At 40.2% G+C, this 14,756-nt stretch overlaps 1 protein-coding gene across 1 annotated transcript in view; it reads right to left on the bottom strand.

The window, feature by feature from the left end:
• LOC133440587 (neuroendocrine convertase 1-like) overlaps nucleotides 1-14,756 on the bottom strand; it is a 228,783-nt gene that overhangs the window by 177,225 nt on the left and 36,802 nt on the right. Inside the window, exons 4-5 of the mRNA XM_061717903.1 lie at nucleotides 6,067-6,148; nucleotides 1,210-1,313 (exon numbers count right to left, since the gene is read on the bottom strand). Coding sequence (XP_061573887.1) covers nucleotides 1,210-1,313; nucleotides 6,067-6,148 — 186 coding nt within the window. The remainder of the gene's footprint in view (nucleotides 1-1,209; nucleotides 1,314-6,066; nucleotides 6,149-14,756) is intronic.

The following is a 14,756-nucleotide window of genomic DNA, read 5'->3' as shown; positions in this document are numbered from 1 at the left end:
CAGATTTTGTTTGATCCCTTTAACAAAACAATCTGCTATCAGAGTCAGGCTGTTATTTACCTCACGTAACAACTAAAAGTCTTTTTATCAAAGGTTTTTATCCAAGTTCGGCAGGGAAAAAATGTATTACAGCCATTTGCTCGAAATGAAGAAAAAGAATAAAGGATGATGGGCTACATCTACCAGGACAAAGATCGGTGAATTAAAGAGTATGGAAATTACAAAAGAAGTCTTTACAAACATATGTACATAAATAAATTATCCTCTAGAGCACATAGTGGAATTAGATCTGTGATCAAAGTGCTAATATCAGGGTTTTTTTTGTTTAAATTGGGATTATTATTGGAACAAAAAGGCCAATTACAGCTAATAAACACTTTGCGATTAAAATTTTATTTGTGAGCATTCAAAAGTGGATTACCACCATTAATAACTAAACATACTATTGCTCTCCTCTTACTGCACTGCAAAAACTCAAAATCTTAACAAGAATATTTGTCTTATTTCTAGTTAAAATGTCTAATTTTTTGTCAAAAAAAATCTCATTACATTTAAAATACAATTTTCACCCGTTTCAAGTAGATTTTCACTTAAAGTAAGTAGAAAAATCTGCCAGTGGAACATGATTTTTTTGCTTGTAATGAGAAGATAAATCTTGTCCCACTGGCAGATTTTTCTACTTATTTCAAGTGAAAATGTGTTTGAAACAGGTGGAAATTGGTAACTGGTAATGACTCTTGTTTTAAGTGTAATGAGATTTTTTGACTAAAAATGAGACATTTTAATTAGCAATAAGACAAATATTCCTGGTAAGATTTGGAGTTTTTGCAGTGTGGTTCTCACAAACACAGTTGATCAGACAGTGCGGAGGAGACAGCTGAAGGGGTGAGCGTGTCTGGTTGTAGCGGCCCAGTTGTGTGTCAGTGTTGCTCCGAGCCTCATCAATCCCAGACATCTGTCTCAGTTCAACATGGACAATCCCCTTCACCTCCTTTCTCTCCTCCTCTCCCTTCTCCATGATCTCCTTATCTCTGCATCCTCTGCCTCCCTCTGCAGTCACACATGAAAGCCTGCCTGACTTATGCCTGTCAGAGAAACATCCTTCAGCGTGAAGCCTGAGAGGAGAGCGGAGAGGTGGAGGCTGCCTGATACGAGCAATGACGACACACACACACACACACACAAACACACACAACACATCACACCCACCAGTTCCCACTGCAAGGGCCAGAGCGGGTCATTGAAGGTTAGGGACCGGTCACGCCGCCCGTCCTCGGGCGGGATGTCAGCTGCAGACTCTCTCCTCTGGGAACCTGCAAGCAGACAGAGCTATCATGTGTGTGTGTGCACATGTAGTTTCTCTTCCCTCGTCTTGAACCCTGACTTCAGGACATCCCTGGTCTCCAACCAATGGTGAAAGGCCTCCCAGATCCCTGTTCTCACCACTGAGGCAGAATACTGCTTGCAGATTACCATGTCATTAGCATCTCATTAGCATCTCATTACTGCAGCACAGCTTGGCTCACTGTTTGTTGAAGAGCCGTCAGCTCACGGAGGCCGGCGCCTCGATCTTGATAGACTTCACGTTACATTCACTGCCCCTTTTCTTGCACACACAACATTTTTTTGTTCGCTACTTCTCATAAATCCATCCGTTCCACAACTTAAAGCTTGCTTTATCAAATCATTTACATCCGAAATGAATCACGTAAACATTTCATGCCCTGGACGTATATGTAATATATATTTTTGTCAGTTATAGCTCGCACGGCGTTAAACAGAACGAGGTACGTGAGAGTGCTCCAATCCAAAATAGAGGTCCTCTTTATAAAAATAAAAACCTTAAAAAAGAAGGAGGAGGAGAACCTTGACTCAGCCTAAACAGATTTGAGGATAATTAACAAAACAACTAAGAGAAAAAGTCAACGAGCATTGACAGCAACATGATGAGTGACTAATTAGCAAGCGGCCTCTCAGAATGAATGCAAAGCAGTTCCTTGAATTATCAAGAATAATTTGTTTATGTGCTTCAAAGACTAAGCATGGAAGTATCGACCGCAGAAATGCAAAGTCGCATTTCTCCATCCTGCACGGCTGTACTGTTTTCCAAATCTACAATTATAGAATATAATCTTCTTGCCATAATAGCACCATCTATTAGCAATAATACAACAACCTCATGCAACGAAATTATGTACAACATGATCTGATACTATTTCATCCAGATCCGCCTAACGATGATAATACTGGCACGGAAGAGAAAAGAAGCCACCAAAATCCAAGTACACATCTGTCTACCTGCCAAATGCAGGATACCTATTTATTTAGTTTTGTTTCTAATTTGCAGATACTTGACTTGTTTGTAAAAACATCCCCTCGGTTGGTTTAAGACTATTACAAGTCACTTTCTTCAGGCTTTTTCCTTTTCAAATCAATGAAAATTTGTAATGTAGTTAATTATAAAAGATTTGCTCCTTGCTCCTTGAACACAGCAACCTTTTTCATTGTGCATTACATATACTTCCTCTAAATACTTCAGGTTGACTCTCTTCTCTCTTGAACCTTTTATTCCACGTCTGGTTCTTCCATCAAAACCGCTGACGTTAGGCTGTTGCTGGTGGAGGAAACCTTGGGTCCAACCTACTGTAAACAAGGTTTCAGTTAAAATGGTAGAATCCAATTTCTACCCTACGCCATCATCCCTCATTTTCACTAAGGGTCATGTTTTATACATTTATACAACCGGCATCCCTTAGATCTAGAGTATCTCAAATTTAGGTAATAATAAATTATCTTTAAGAGCGTCTGCTCCAATGTTTTGTGTCTTGTATTGCGAGGGGAATTTCATTTGGTGTTTACAAATATTGCCACAGGTCCATCGTGAAAAAAGCCTCTCTAGGAAAAGCCTAATATTTCTTATTTTAAGCAAATACATCTCTGCCGATGGGGTAAGAAAAACCTTTTTGAGAAGAATGCTTAAGATTAGCAAAATAGTCTAAAATAGTCTTCGATTTTCTTGAAACAAGACTTTTGTCGCCTTCCTAGAAATTACTTTTTGCAGTCTCAGTCAGCCTCATTTACTTCTTGGCTGTACACGTATTACCTCCTATTAAAAGATGGTTTCTGATCTTCATCAGAATGTATAGATCCAAAGTCTCACCAGTATATTTTTTATTTGAAGCAGTGTTTCCCAGCCCTGTTCCTTCAATCTCACTATCCTGCATGTTTTAGTCGTCGCCCTGCTCCGACACGTGTGGCTCAAATTTATGGGGAACTGAAAAAACTCTGTAGGCCTTGATGAGAAGCTTTTGATGATCCAATCAAGTGTGTTTGAGCGGGACAACGTCTAACACACGCAGGACAGTGTGCACTGAGGAACAGGGTTGGAGAAACACAGATTTAACCAATGTATGGGGTCATTAGTTGTGAGTTTAGAGTCTCACCATAAGGCTTTCCCAGGCCATTTGCTATAAAAAGGAACAGTTTTGTTGAATTTCATATTTTCTCAAAAACTAACAGATCCAACCCAGTAATTCCTGTAAGAAACATTTGTTGTGAAGTTAATATTGACCAAAAACCATTCCCATCATGCCCGTTTGCTACATAAGACTAAACACGCAAGCTGCAGTGTTCATCCACCTCCTCCCCGTTTCATCTTTGCACCTCCTTCTGCTGTTTTTGCATCACCTGTCTGAGCAGTCTACCCGACACTGGGACAACAGTCGCACACTAACACTCAGACAGCGAGAGAGGCTGCAACAGGACGCGGATATGTTCATCATTCAGCAAACACCATCATCACTCCCCTCTCACGTGCTCTTAACACATTACAATAATGATCACACGAGGACTTGCAGCCACGGACACGTATGATGTAAATGTTAAACGGGCTTTGCAGTTACCGTGCTTGTTTACTAAATGAGATTTACTCTCAGTGGGTCACAATGAGGTCTCAGTGGCATTTATAAAAATCCTTCTTACAGAAGTAAACACTTGAATATTTACAGAGATATACCTACAGTATAACAGAGACAAATGCACTTATTTCTCACGGATGTCAGTCTGCGTTGCAAGACTGAAAACACTCTTTTTCTGTAACTGCAACTCAACTCAACGCTACTTCTGAAATCTAACATTTCTGTGCTCTCACTAAATCCATTGTGTGATAAAACGTTATTTTTTTATACTGCTTTAAATGTCACTTTAAAGGGTCACACTTAAGTATAAGACCAACTGCAGCGAGAGCACAAGGGACTCGAGCAATGCCGTCTTCATTTTGTAAATTACTCTGTTCTTGTTCTTTTGTTAACAGTTTTGGCAAAAATACAATGTTCCACAGGGTTTCTAACTTATGTCACTAGAGAAGTTACTGTGTCTCCGTCACAAGTATCAGAAATAAGAATCGCAAGATTGGAATGTAAACAGTGTAGTGAGTTTGAATATTTCACTGCTATTTCATTTCTTTCCTGCAAGTGAACAGTTGGAAATGTTTAATTAGTTTATTTTACAAACATACTCTGCTCTAAAGCCGTAAAATAGTTAGTGTACGAGAACACCACAAAGCACAACACACTGATAATAACGTGGACTGATCTGAAAGTAAAATGAGAGCTGATGAGAATTAAGTTGATTCCAATACATGATATGCTAAACCAGAATAACACCAAAACATCTCCTCTGCCGGTCTTATCAAATATTCAGCATAACACGATGATACTATAATTGTTTCCACTAAATAATACCTGGTAAATAAGAAAGGCAAACAAATACTGAAGATTTGCTAAAGTAGCTTGGAAATGCACCAAAGCTCCTCTGGTGTTAATTCCACTGTTTGTTTTGTTTCCAACCCTGCAAACTCATTTCTGATGTGACACTTGGTTTGCAGCTATATAAACCTGTGAAAAATAACAATATATTCATTAGAAGTAGCTTCAACGTTTAGGATATGTGCTAATTTATACGCTCAGGCTTCTTTTTGTGGCATTGTCTTATACATTATTTTTTCTTGCTCTGAAAAAGTATCAATGCTGCTTTCTGACCCAGATATATATATATATATATATATATATATATATATATATATATATATATATATATATATACACACTAAACAGGAACTTAAAGTCAAGTTACGATACTTTAGAGTCCAAATTACATAAAATATTTACCATGAAAGAAAACCTGCGTGTGGTGTGGTGTGTGGTGACACCTACTGGTCAAGTTGCAGACTGCAACCAACTTAATAATAGTGTCACCTTTCTTCTCTACTCTGACTGAGCCTTTATCTAACACACACACACACACACACACACACACACACACACACACACACAAGCTGAGATTTCACATAAAACCCAGTGGTGTGAACCATGTGAAGGGGTTTATTTGTACTTTAAAACATGACCTTTGTGAAACGAGCCCATCCAACTGCCCGACCCAGTCACCCCCCCGTCATTATGAGTCCGAGTGTTTATTGAAACTTGAAACTTTTTCATAGGCAGTTTAGCTTTAGATCTCTTTACTTGGGTCTTAGAGCAAAATCGGCATTATTTAATTTTTCTCAAGTATTTTGCAGTTAATTTGCACCTTTTCTTCTGGGTGCACTTTCCACAACCCTTGTGACATTGTTTTTTTCTTGATTGAATATGCTGTACAATTATGCACAAATTAATATCAGGTATTAATGAAGGTCACACCCTCGCTCATTACAGAGAAACACTTCAAAGTGAATAAATGCTAGAAGAACAGAACATGGTTTAAAGACTAAATAAAAAATGTTATTTTTGTCATTTCTGTTACTAAATATTTCTCTTTACATCTGAACTCTTCTGAGTGCCCTGATATCAGGATGGACTGCATGTCAGCATATATGCACATCAATGTTTTCTTTAAACAATTACTCCTAACCTTTATGATACAAACTCATGTAAGACTTTGTACATAACTCAGTGTTAAATTTTTCTTCGACAAGCCCTTAGGAATTTTACATTTTAAAAACAAAGAATATGGATATGTGAGTTTTCCGTTAATCATTGAAGATCAGATCTCAGCAAACATATGTCTTACTCTGAGTGGTCTTGTGGTCCGGTCTTGTTAGGGGAACCCGTTTTTCTCTGTAGTGGCTGTGCTGCCTCTGCACCCACTTAACCTGGAAATCACAACAACAAATCAATGCATTTAGCCAATCTTGTTTGTTTGCTCATGTTTTATTATGATAACAAAGTCGCTTTATAACCACTTCACTTCTCGGCCCACGGAAAACAATCACCAGTTTAAATTTTTGCCAAGCACTGCGGATTTTGAGAGGATAAAGGAAAAAAGTAGCAGGCACGGAGCACATAAAGTACGTTTTTTTTTCTCTCTTAGTTCATACTACTTTAAAAGTCGGGGAAATTCATAGAACGGGAAGAGTTGGGCATCTATGTGGAGGAGAGTAAAAGGTTTGCTCTTCATCAGTTCAAAGAGTACTCGCTTGCTCTCGCCTTTGCAGCACCATTGTCCTGGGTTAAAAGCAACAAAAACACTCCCACCTCACCTACACACCTCTGTAGTGTGCAGAATGCGTACACACCGACACACACACACACACGCTGTCTTTCATAGGCTGCTGCCTGCAGCTTTGATCTGATAAGAGGCTGGTCCTTGTGAAGGTGGGCGCAGTAAATCAAACGACAGATCACAGACACACGCTTGCGTGCGCAAACACACACACACACACACACACACGGTACATATCACTGTCAAGCCACTATTGTCCTCTCACACTTAAATCAGAGTGGAAGAGGTTGAGAATAAATACTATTGAGAGGCGGCTGCAGTCTTTTATGTCCTAAAAGCCTCCTGGCTTTATTCTCCCTTCATGTTCTTCAATTAGACTCAATTAACAAAAGCTAGGAGCTGGTCTCAACTACCCCGAGAAGACAGCTGCTAAAGCTACAACAATATGCACGCAATATTAAATAAAGAAGACGGGAGCAGGCTGCGATAAGAGCACAGCTCTACAAATGGAATGAAATTGTTGGGTTTTTTTTCATTATTATTTTAGTTGACACATATTGACTCATATTCAGTTACGATGGTTTTAAACACAATAGAGTCGAGATTTAGCAGGTTCCTAATTATCAAAAGGAACATGGTCATTATTTCTGTTCCTATTTTACACCCAAGGCAATGCACGTGCAGTAAAGAAATGATCATCATCTGAGGTATACGTTCAATAAGCTCCTAAAAACAACAAAGATATTTTATGTGAGATGATGCAAAGCGAGCACAAACACTCTCCCAGCGCTGCACAGTTCAAGTCCAAGACTTTATGCTGACACGCTCACCGAGATTATGTCTGTGAAATAAACATCAGACAGTAGTTTGGAATCTTTTGTGGCGCCTCTTAATCGTCAGGTCACATCTACAAGTGAAGATGCTGCCAAGAAGAACTCCAACACAAACACGTACTTTTCAGAGGCCAAACAGGTGTTGCTTCAGATTTCTCACTTAACCTCTAATAACATTCAAATATTTTCCAAGGGCCATGGCAACACAGAGCGGGAGAGAAAAACTTTTTGAGAGCTCAATTCACTCTGTACAAGGATGTGAGTGTGTGTGAGTGTGTGTCTATCTTGTGTGTGTCTCAACTGCCTTGTTAAGCCCCATTCAGCCCCCTCCTCTGGAGAATCAGCCAGAACATGGTGATCAATACACATGATAGGGAGCTAATCGCTCTCTGTCAAACCGGGTCCTGCCAGCTACTAATGGCACATGCTCGGCAGGGAATGTGTGCGTGTGCGTGCATGTGCGTGTGCGTGTGCGTGTGCGCGTGCGTGTGTGTGTGTGTGTGTGCGTGTGCGTGCATGTGCGTGTGTGTGTTTGTCTTAATGGCAGGTTGAGTTGTCTTTAGGGAGTGTTGCTCAAGGTTAGACTCAGGGGCCAAGGCGCAATTGACCACACTGTCTGTGACACTGACCCGTCCACCATCAACGCATTCATCATCCAACTGTCACACACAGCCTACACACACACACAGCCTACACACACACACACACACACACAATATCATATTGATTACAGTCCCATCTCCAAAAAGGTGGGGCCAAATCCAAACAGTTTAATGTCTCAGAATTTCATAAACCTTTTTCTTTACAATACAATATAGAAAAAAATATCTAATTTTGAAACAGACATGTGACCACTTCATGAAAAACATGAGATCCTTTTGAATGTGATGGCAGCAAGGAGTTTCAAAAGCAAGGAGATCCTCACCGAGGAGGATCTTGCAACTGGCGCCAGTTCAGTGACATAACTGGATTCATAAATAGTCTCTCAGATGCAAAGATGGGTTCACTAATTTGGGCAAAAGAAAAACTGCATGCACTAACTGTCAAAACAATTTCAGAGTAATGTTTCTCCAAGAACAAGCGCTGAGATTTTGAATATCTCATCATCTACAGAACACAATATCATCTGAAATCTCTGATCACATGGGTCAAGGCTGAAAACCAGTAAAGGATGCTTGTGATCGTTAGGTTCTCAGGCAGCACTGCATTAAACACAGGCAGGATTCTGTGATGGGGGTCCTTTGATGGGCCCAGAGACCCTAGAAATCACTGACTGAGAAGACTCTTGTCAGCTGCATCTACAAATGCAGAGTAAAGCCCTAACATGCAGAGAAGAAGCCACATTTTCCAATGTTCCAGGAATACAGCTGTCTTCTCTGGGCCAAAGTTTATTCAAAATGGGCTGAGGTAAAATGGAAAACTGTCCTGTGGTCAGGAAAATCTAAAGTTGAAATTCCTCTTAGAAGCCGTGCAGTGCATCCTCTAGACTAAAGCCAAGGGGGACCGTGCAGCTTGTTATCAGCACCAAGTTCAAAAGCCTGCAACTCTGATGGTATGGGGAGTACACCAGTGCCTATGGAATGGGAAGCTTGCACATGTGGAAAGGAAACATCAATAATAGAAGGCATATACAAGTTTTATAGCAACATATACTCTCATCCAGACATCTTTTTCAGGGAAAGCCAAGACCACGCAAAACCGCACATGTATCCATTACAAATGTATGGCTTTGAGGGAGAGTCTGGATGCTGAACTAGCCTTTAGTCCTAAATCCTAATCATGAAACAAAAACCTAGGACAAATAACACTTAAGACTGTCCAGAAGCTCAAATCGCACATTAGACAAGAATAGGAGAGAATCCCAGTCCCCAAACTCCAGCATGTGGTCTCCTCAGTTCCTACTGTAGATATGGACTGTTACTAAAAGAAGAAAAGCTCCATTGCTCTGTATTTTTGTTGTAACACCCGTTTCTGATATCAAACTCAAAATGACCTTTTTTTTTTAAGATGGGATAGTTCCACATTTAACATTTGTTGAGAATCAAATGCATTTGCTCAGATTTGCATATCAGATTTTACAGATTCCCAAGCCTTTTGGAATTGCAGTTGCCAAAAACGGTGCATAACTAAAATCAAATCAACAAAAAGAATATATTTTCATAATGTTTGCTGAACATGTGTTTCAATATAAAGAAAGTTGCAAATGCAGCATGATATGCAAACGCTCATCTCTCCTTCAAAATAAGAGTCTCTCTAAATAGATTGATTGAGATGAATACAAAAAGACAAAAAGTAAGACTTTAAGAAATCATACAATTTTTTTATTTAACCTTTATTTAACCAGGAATAATCCCATTGAGATACAGAATCTCTTTTGCAAGGGGGTCCTGGCAAAGAAAGCAGCACAGTCGGTCCACCTAAAATACATACTTGAACAACAACAACAACAAAAGAAAAACAGCTAAAACAGTTTGAAAAACCATCATTATAGTATAATCACCAACTGCATTCAGTGAGAGAAAATGTGCATGCAGTAGTCAAATAGCCATTGATCCTAGCTTTAAAATCTCCCATTCTTGGGAGATAATCCAATTTAAGATGACTCTGCAATGTATACCAGGACGAGGGTGCGAATGCTTTGAAAGCATGTTCCCCAAAGAAAGGCGTACGAGGAATAGTGTACATTATCAATCTGTCACGCCTGAGACTACAGCTTTTGGTGTTGACTTTAGAAACCAAGAGAGAACCTAAATAAGGGGGCACGTCACACAGGATGTCCTTATTAAAGCTGTTCAGAAGAAGCCTTTCACAACTGTGAACACGAAGAAAAAAAAAAACAGGAATGAAACACGACTGAACAGCTGAGGTGACGGATGCACAATGTGCAGTACTCGAGTTGTAAAAAAAAAAATCAGGGGGGATGGTGGATTTTATCATATGGGGACAGATAATTTGTGCTGATTACAAATAATATAATACAAATAATAGCACTGACCAAAACACCTGCAGAAATACTGCAGGAATGACATAGCAGCAGTTAAATGCAGCCTTCTGTAAGCTTTAAATATCCACTGGGCTTACATCAAATACATCAAAACACAACAATAAAAAACAGTTTTCTGAACTTATCAATATGACTCTGTCCTTCATAGGATAAGTAAAATGGATCACTGCAAAAACTCAAAATCTTAACAAGAATATTTGTCTTATTTCTAGTTAAAATGTCTGATTTTAGTAAAAAAAATCTCATTACACTTAAAACAAGACTCATCACTGGAAAAAACAACAATTTTTCACCTGTTTCAAGTAGATTTTCACTTGAAATAAGTAGAAAAATCTGCCAGTGGAACAAGATTTTTTTGCTTGTAATAAGACGATAAATCTTGTCCCACTGGCAGATTTTCCTACTTATTTCAGGTGAAGATTTACTTGTAACAAGTGAAAATTATCAAATAAGTTATTTTTCTGGTGATGACTCTATGTGAAATAGCAGTAAAACCACATTCATTGATGAAATGACATAAGGGATGGAAAGGGGGGATGGCAGTTTTACAGGGGGGATGATTTGGACCGTTTTTATTTCAGGGGGGATGCCATCCCCCCCATACCCCCTCAACTCCAGTACTGACAATGTGAGTTCCTTGAGAAAAAAAGAAAAACTAAAATATAAAAAATACTTGTGTAAACAGACAGTTATTTAAAACAGTCATGAAAGATTCGTACATGCATGTAAAAATCTGAATATAAAAGGTGTGAATGAACAAACGTGGCAGTAAGGAAACAGAAAAAGTGTGGCTGTGAGAGCGTGTGAGTGCATGCACATACGGCGCTATCATGTATGAATGAGTGGATGCAGTGGATGGCAGGCAGCTGCAGCAGTTTGATAGCTGAGTCAAGCTGCATAGATATCAGGGGCTGACATTTTGGGCTTTGCTTCCCACCCACAGCCTACGGGGAAGTGATGGCGATGGCACCTGCGCTAGCCACGCCCCCTCCACCACCCCACCACACACCCCTCCAACCCTGTCCACTGGCCATCAATCACAACCCTGTGCTTCCTGAAGCTCTGTCAGACCCAGCCTGGCCCCTAACCCGGGATTCGCTATGCCACGCAGCAGTGACTACATCACCTGAGCCAGCATCACAGAGACACTGCAGCACAGCTCCGTCCTAGAACCACACACCCACCCCACAACTCACCGCCGCTCCATTCAGTCCTTCACACTGCTGCCAGACTGAGCAGAGGGAAACTGTGTGTGTGTTACTGCCAGCTAAAAGAGAGTGAACGTGTACATTCAACTGTCGGAGGCAGGAAAGGAAAGGAGGTGAAAGCAGAATAAACCGCAAGAGAGGAAGCAGATAACAGGCAGATACACTCTGGCCCCTCCTCTAGCCTTCTTCCAGGGCACCTCCTGGCCTCCCATCCCTCCTTCACCTCAGCCTCCCCGCTCCGCTCGCCTCACCCACCCTCGGGCCCTCTGGTGTGTTGCTCACTCCATTGTGTCAGCCTTCAGAAGTGCTGAGTTTGAGTGGCAGGCCGTCACAGATCAGTTCCCAGCTAAAGCGGCCCGGCAGGCCAGGGTGACGGGCCAGGAAGGGATCTAAGTGGGGTTTATCAGCGCTTCTTAACGCCTCTCTGGCTCCCTGACACAAAAGAGAGGGGGTATTAAACATCTAAAGCAAACCAAAAGGCGTGAAAGCTCCTTATAGGGCTGCGGGATTGCGAATGTGACTGGAGTCTTAAAAAAAGAGAGCGAGAGAGAGAGAGAAAGAGAGAGAGAGAGAGAGAGAGGAATAGGAAAAGAAAAAGAAAAAACATGCATAAATGCCTCAACGGTGAGGAGGAATTGAGGTAAAATTATTTTTTTCCCTGTCCTGTGAGAAGAGGAAAACGTGCAGGAGAGAAAGGAAGCTGAGCGAGTGACATGTAGCTTCAAAATGCTGATCATTATATCATCCTTGTCAATAAAGGTGCCAGTTTTCTGGCCAACTATGTCAGTAGATGTTTAACTAACTACATGAAAGCACAAACGAAATTAAACAAAAACAGGAAAAAATAAGATCTGCATAACATCATGTGCCTGATCATTAATTCCCCACAAACTCACATATTGACCTAAACGTTGCAGCAGACCGGACGCATACGACTGCACGTAAACAACAACAGAATTCATGATTTCAGGTTTGCTTCTAACACATTTTCTTCCTCAGACAATACCAATAAATAACCTATCTCCATCATTAACCAAAATGATAATGAGGAGACCACAAATAAATTATAATTGTGGCTAATTAATATTTAACGTCTTCAGCTTCAAGGGACTTTCATGACGGCCGACTGTCATAGTTTACTGGAATACATGTCGTTATTTACAGCCGTGCTTTTTTTATAAATGGCAAGTCATGTCTGTATTGAAAAAAACACATTTTACAGCTGTACAACAACGAGACCACAGATATCAGAACACGGGCGACATTTCCATCAACCACATAAACCTTGTTTGGGTGATTGAGCTTCGTATCAATGTGGAAGTCATCGTTTTCTGGAAGGAAGTATTAAGTCTAATACTGGCATTTCAATTAAATAAAAGGTTCATGATTCACCTGGATGAGGTGCGTAAAGTGAGTGAACAGCCTTTAATTTGGGTAAATTGTTTGAAAGGAACTAAACAAGTGCGGTAAGTGAGGAAATCCAGGCAAATCTCGGATGCAGCACAATTAAACCGCTTGCAGGAACCCACCATACCAGTGCACACAAAAAAAAAAAAAGGGAAACCATCCTCAGAGTTGTCATAAATGTAAACTCTGATAATAGAGATGAAAGTAGTTTTCTGAACCCTGTAGTGAATGTATTTATTTGTGATGTAAAGTTGGTCATTTTAACATGGGAGTCAATGGAGGTAGACGCACTTTTGGAGAGAAATGCCAAATATAATACTCAAATATTTGTTTCTGACTGTATGATGTTCGTTTATGTGTGCATTTGTCTTATCCTTATATGTATATGTGCATCTCATCTCTCCGTCTGTTTGTTTTGCCTGAACCCTGGCATGTTTGTATGGCGATGGTTTTCCACAGCCTCGCTAGTAGCAGTGTGATTAAAGCAACAGCTGACTGAAGCCTTGCTCACAGAGGACTGCACAGGTTTAGAGAAAAACCTCAACTTCCTCTGAGAAACCACGGTGAACTTTAAGTCCATTAGCTAGCTGAAAGTCACAGAGCTCTCAGGAATGGTTTATACAGCAGGGTTCACCCGTAAAACCCAGATCTGGCAGTTCGACAAAGCATATTGTCTTTAAAATAAGATTGGTTAATCACTTTTCACTTTAGAGTTTGAGTTCAGATATCCATTTCACGGAAAATACTTGGCACTACGTAGCTTAAGTGATAACGGCTTAACACCATAGACTGCAGCTGTCAGTCAAAAAAAAGCAAAAGCACAACACATGGGGATCCGATTAATGGTCTCGATTTGGAGTCCGGCCCTTCTGATCAGTTGATAACTACATTTCTCCACACTTCTACAACAGCTTCAGGTTTGAAAAACGGATTTTGTCCCTTGAGGGGAAACAACAACGCCTGCGGAGCGCAGTTGCATAACGTAAAGACAACAAAAACAAACCCCCACTTCCTACATCACAATCTTTCACGAAGCACTTTGAACTTTTCCTGGAGGTTAAGAAAGAACTACGATGAGATTCTCAGCACATAACTGCAGACCCAAACCGCTCTGATGTGGGATTGTCTTTGATGCGTCAAATAAAATGCTGAAAGAAGTATAAAATTCTTTATTATCAATGTTGGTAATTAAGAAACAAAAAAGACAGAAAGTCACCAAGTTAAATACACATTTCTGTCTCAGTCTCAGCCTCGCCGCTCCCTCACCTTCATCCTCATTTTTATTCCTATGAATCCCAGTAATTAGGGCCATCTGAAGCTGTGCAACATGCAGCCACATCATTCAAAGAGGGACAGAAGTGGAACACAATATTTTCCTTTCAAAGAGGATGCGTTACAAACCTTTCATTAGCATTCAGAGAACTGGATCAGCAGGTGTCATAGCCACCACTTTCTAAGTCAAATCATTCAAACCAAAAAAGAGAAGACTGTTTAACCAAAGAGAGCGTTTTGTTTTTAAGTAGTGAGTATTAGATCCTCCATAAGGACTTTTAACTGGAACTGCAAAGTAGGATTTTAAACATCGTCCTGCTGCTCTGTGAAGAACATCAGGTCCGCTCTTTGGTCAGTATTGAGCAACAGAGGTGAACCACCTTAAAACCAGAATTAATTGTGTCACATGTTGAAGATCCAAAACTGAATCATCATGGATCATTTGCCAAACGTGGGAAGATAAGATAAGATAAGATAAGATAATCCTTTATTTTCTCCCTCAGTGGGGAAACTTACTTTGTTTTTTTTGATAAC

The sequence above is a fragment of the Cololabis saira genome, chromosome 3, assembly GCF_033807715.1.
Source record: "Cololabis saira isolate AMF1-May2022 chromosome 3, fColSai1.1, whole genome shotgun sequence".
Lineage (NCBI taxonomy): Eukaryota > Metazoa > Chordata > Actinopteri > Beloniformes > Belonidae > Cololabis > Cololabis saira.
The sequence above is the reverse complement of the archived record's forward strand: the minus strand, read 5'-3'. Positions and strand labels throughout refer to the sequence as shown.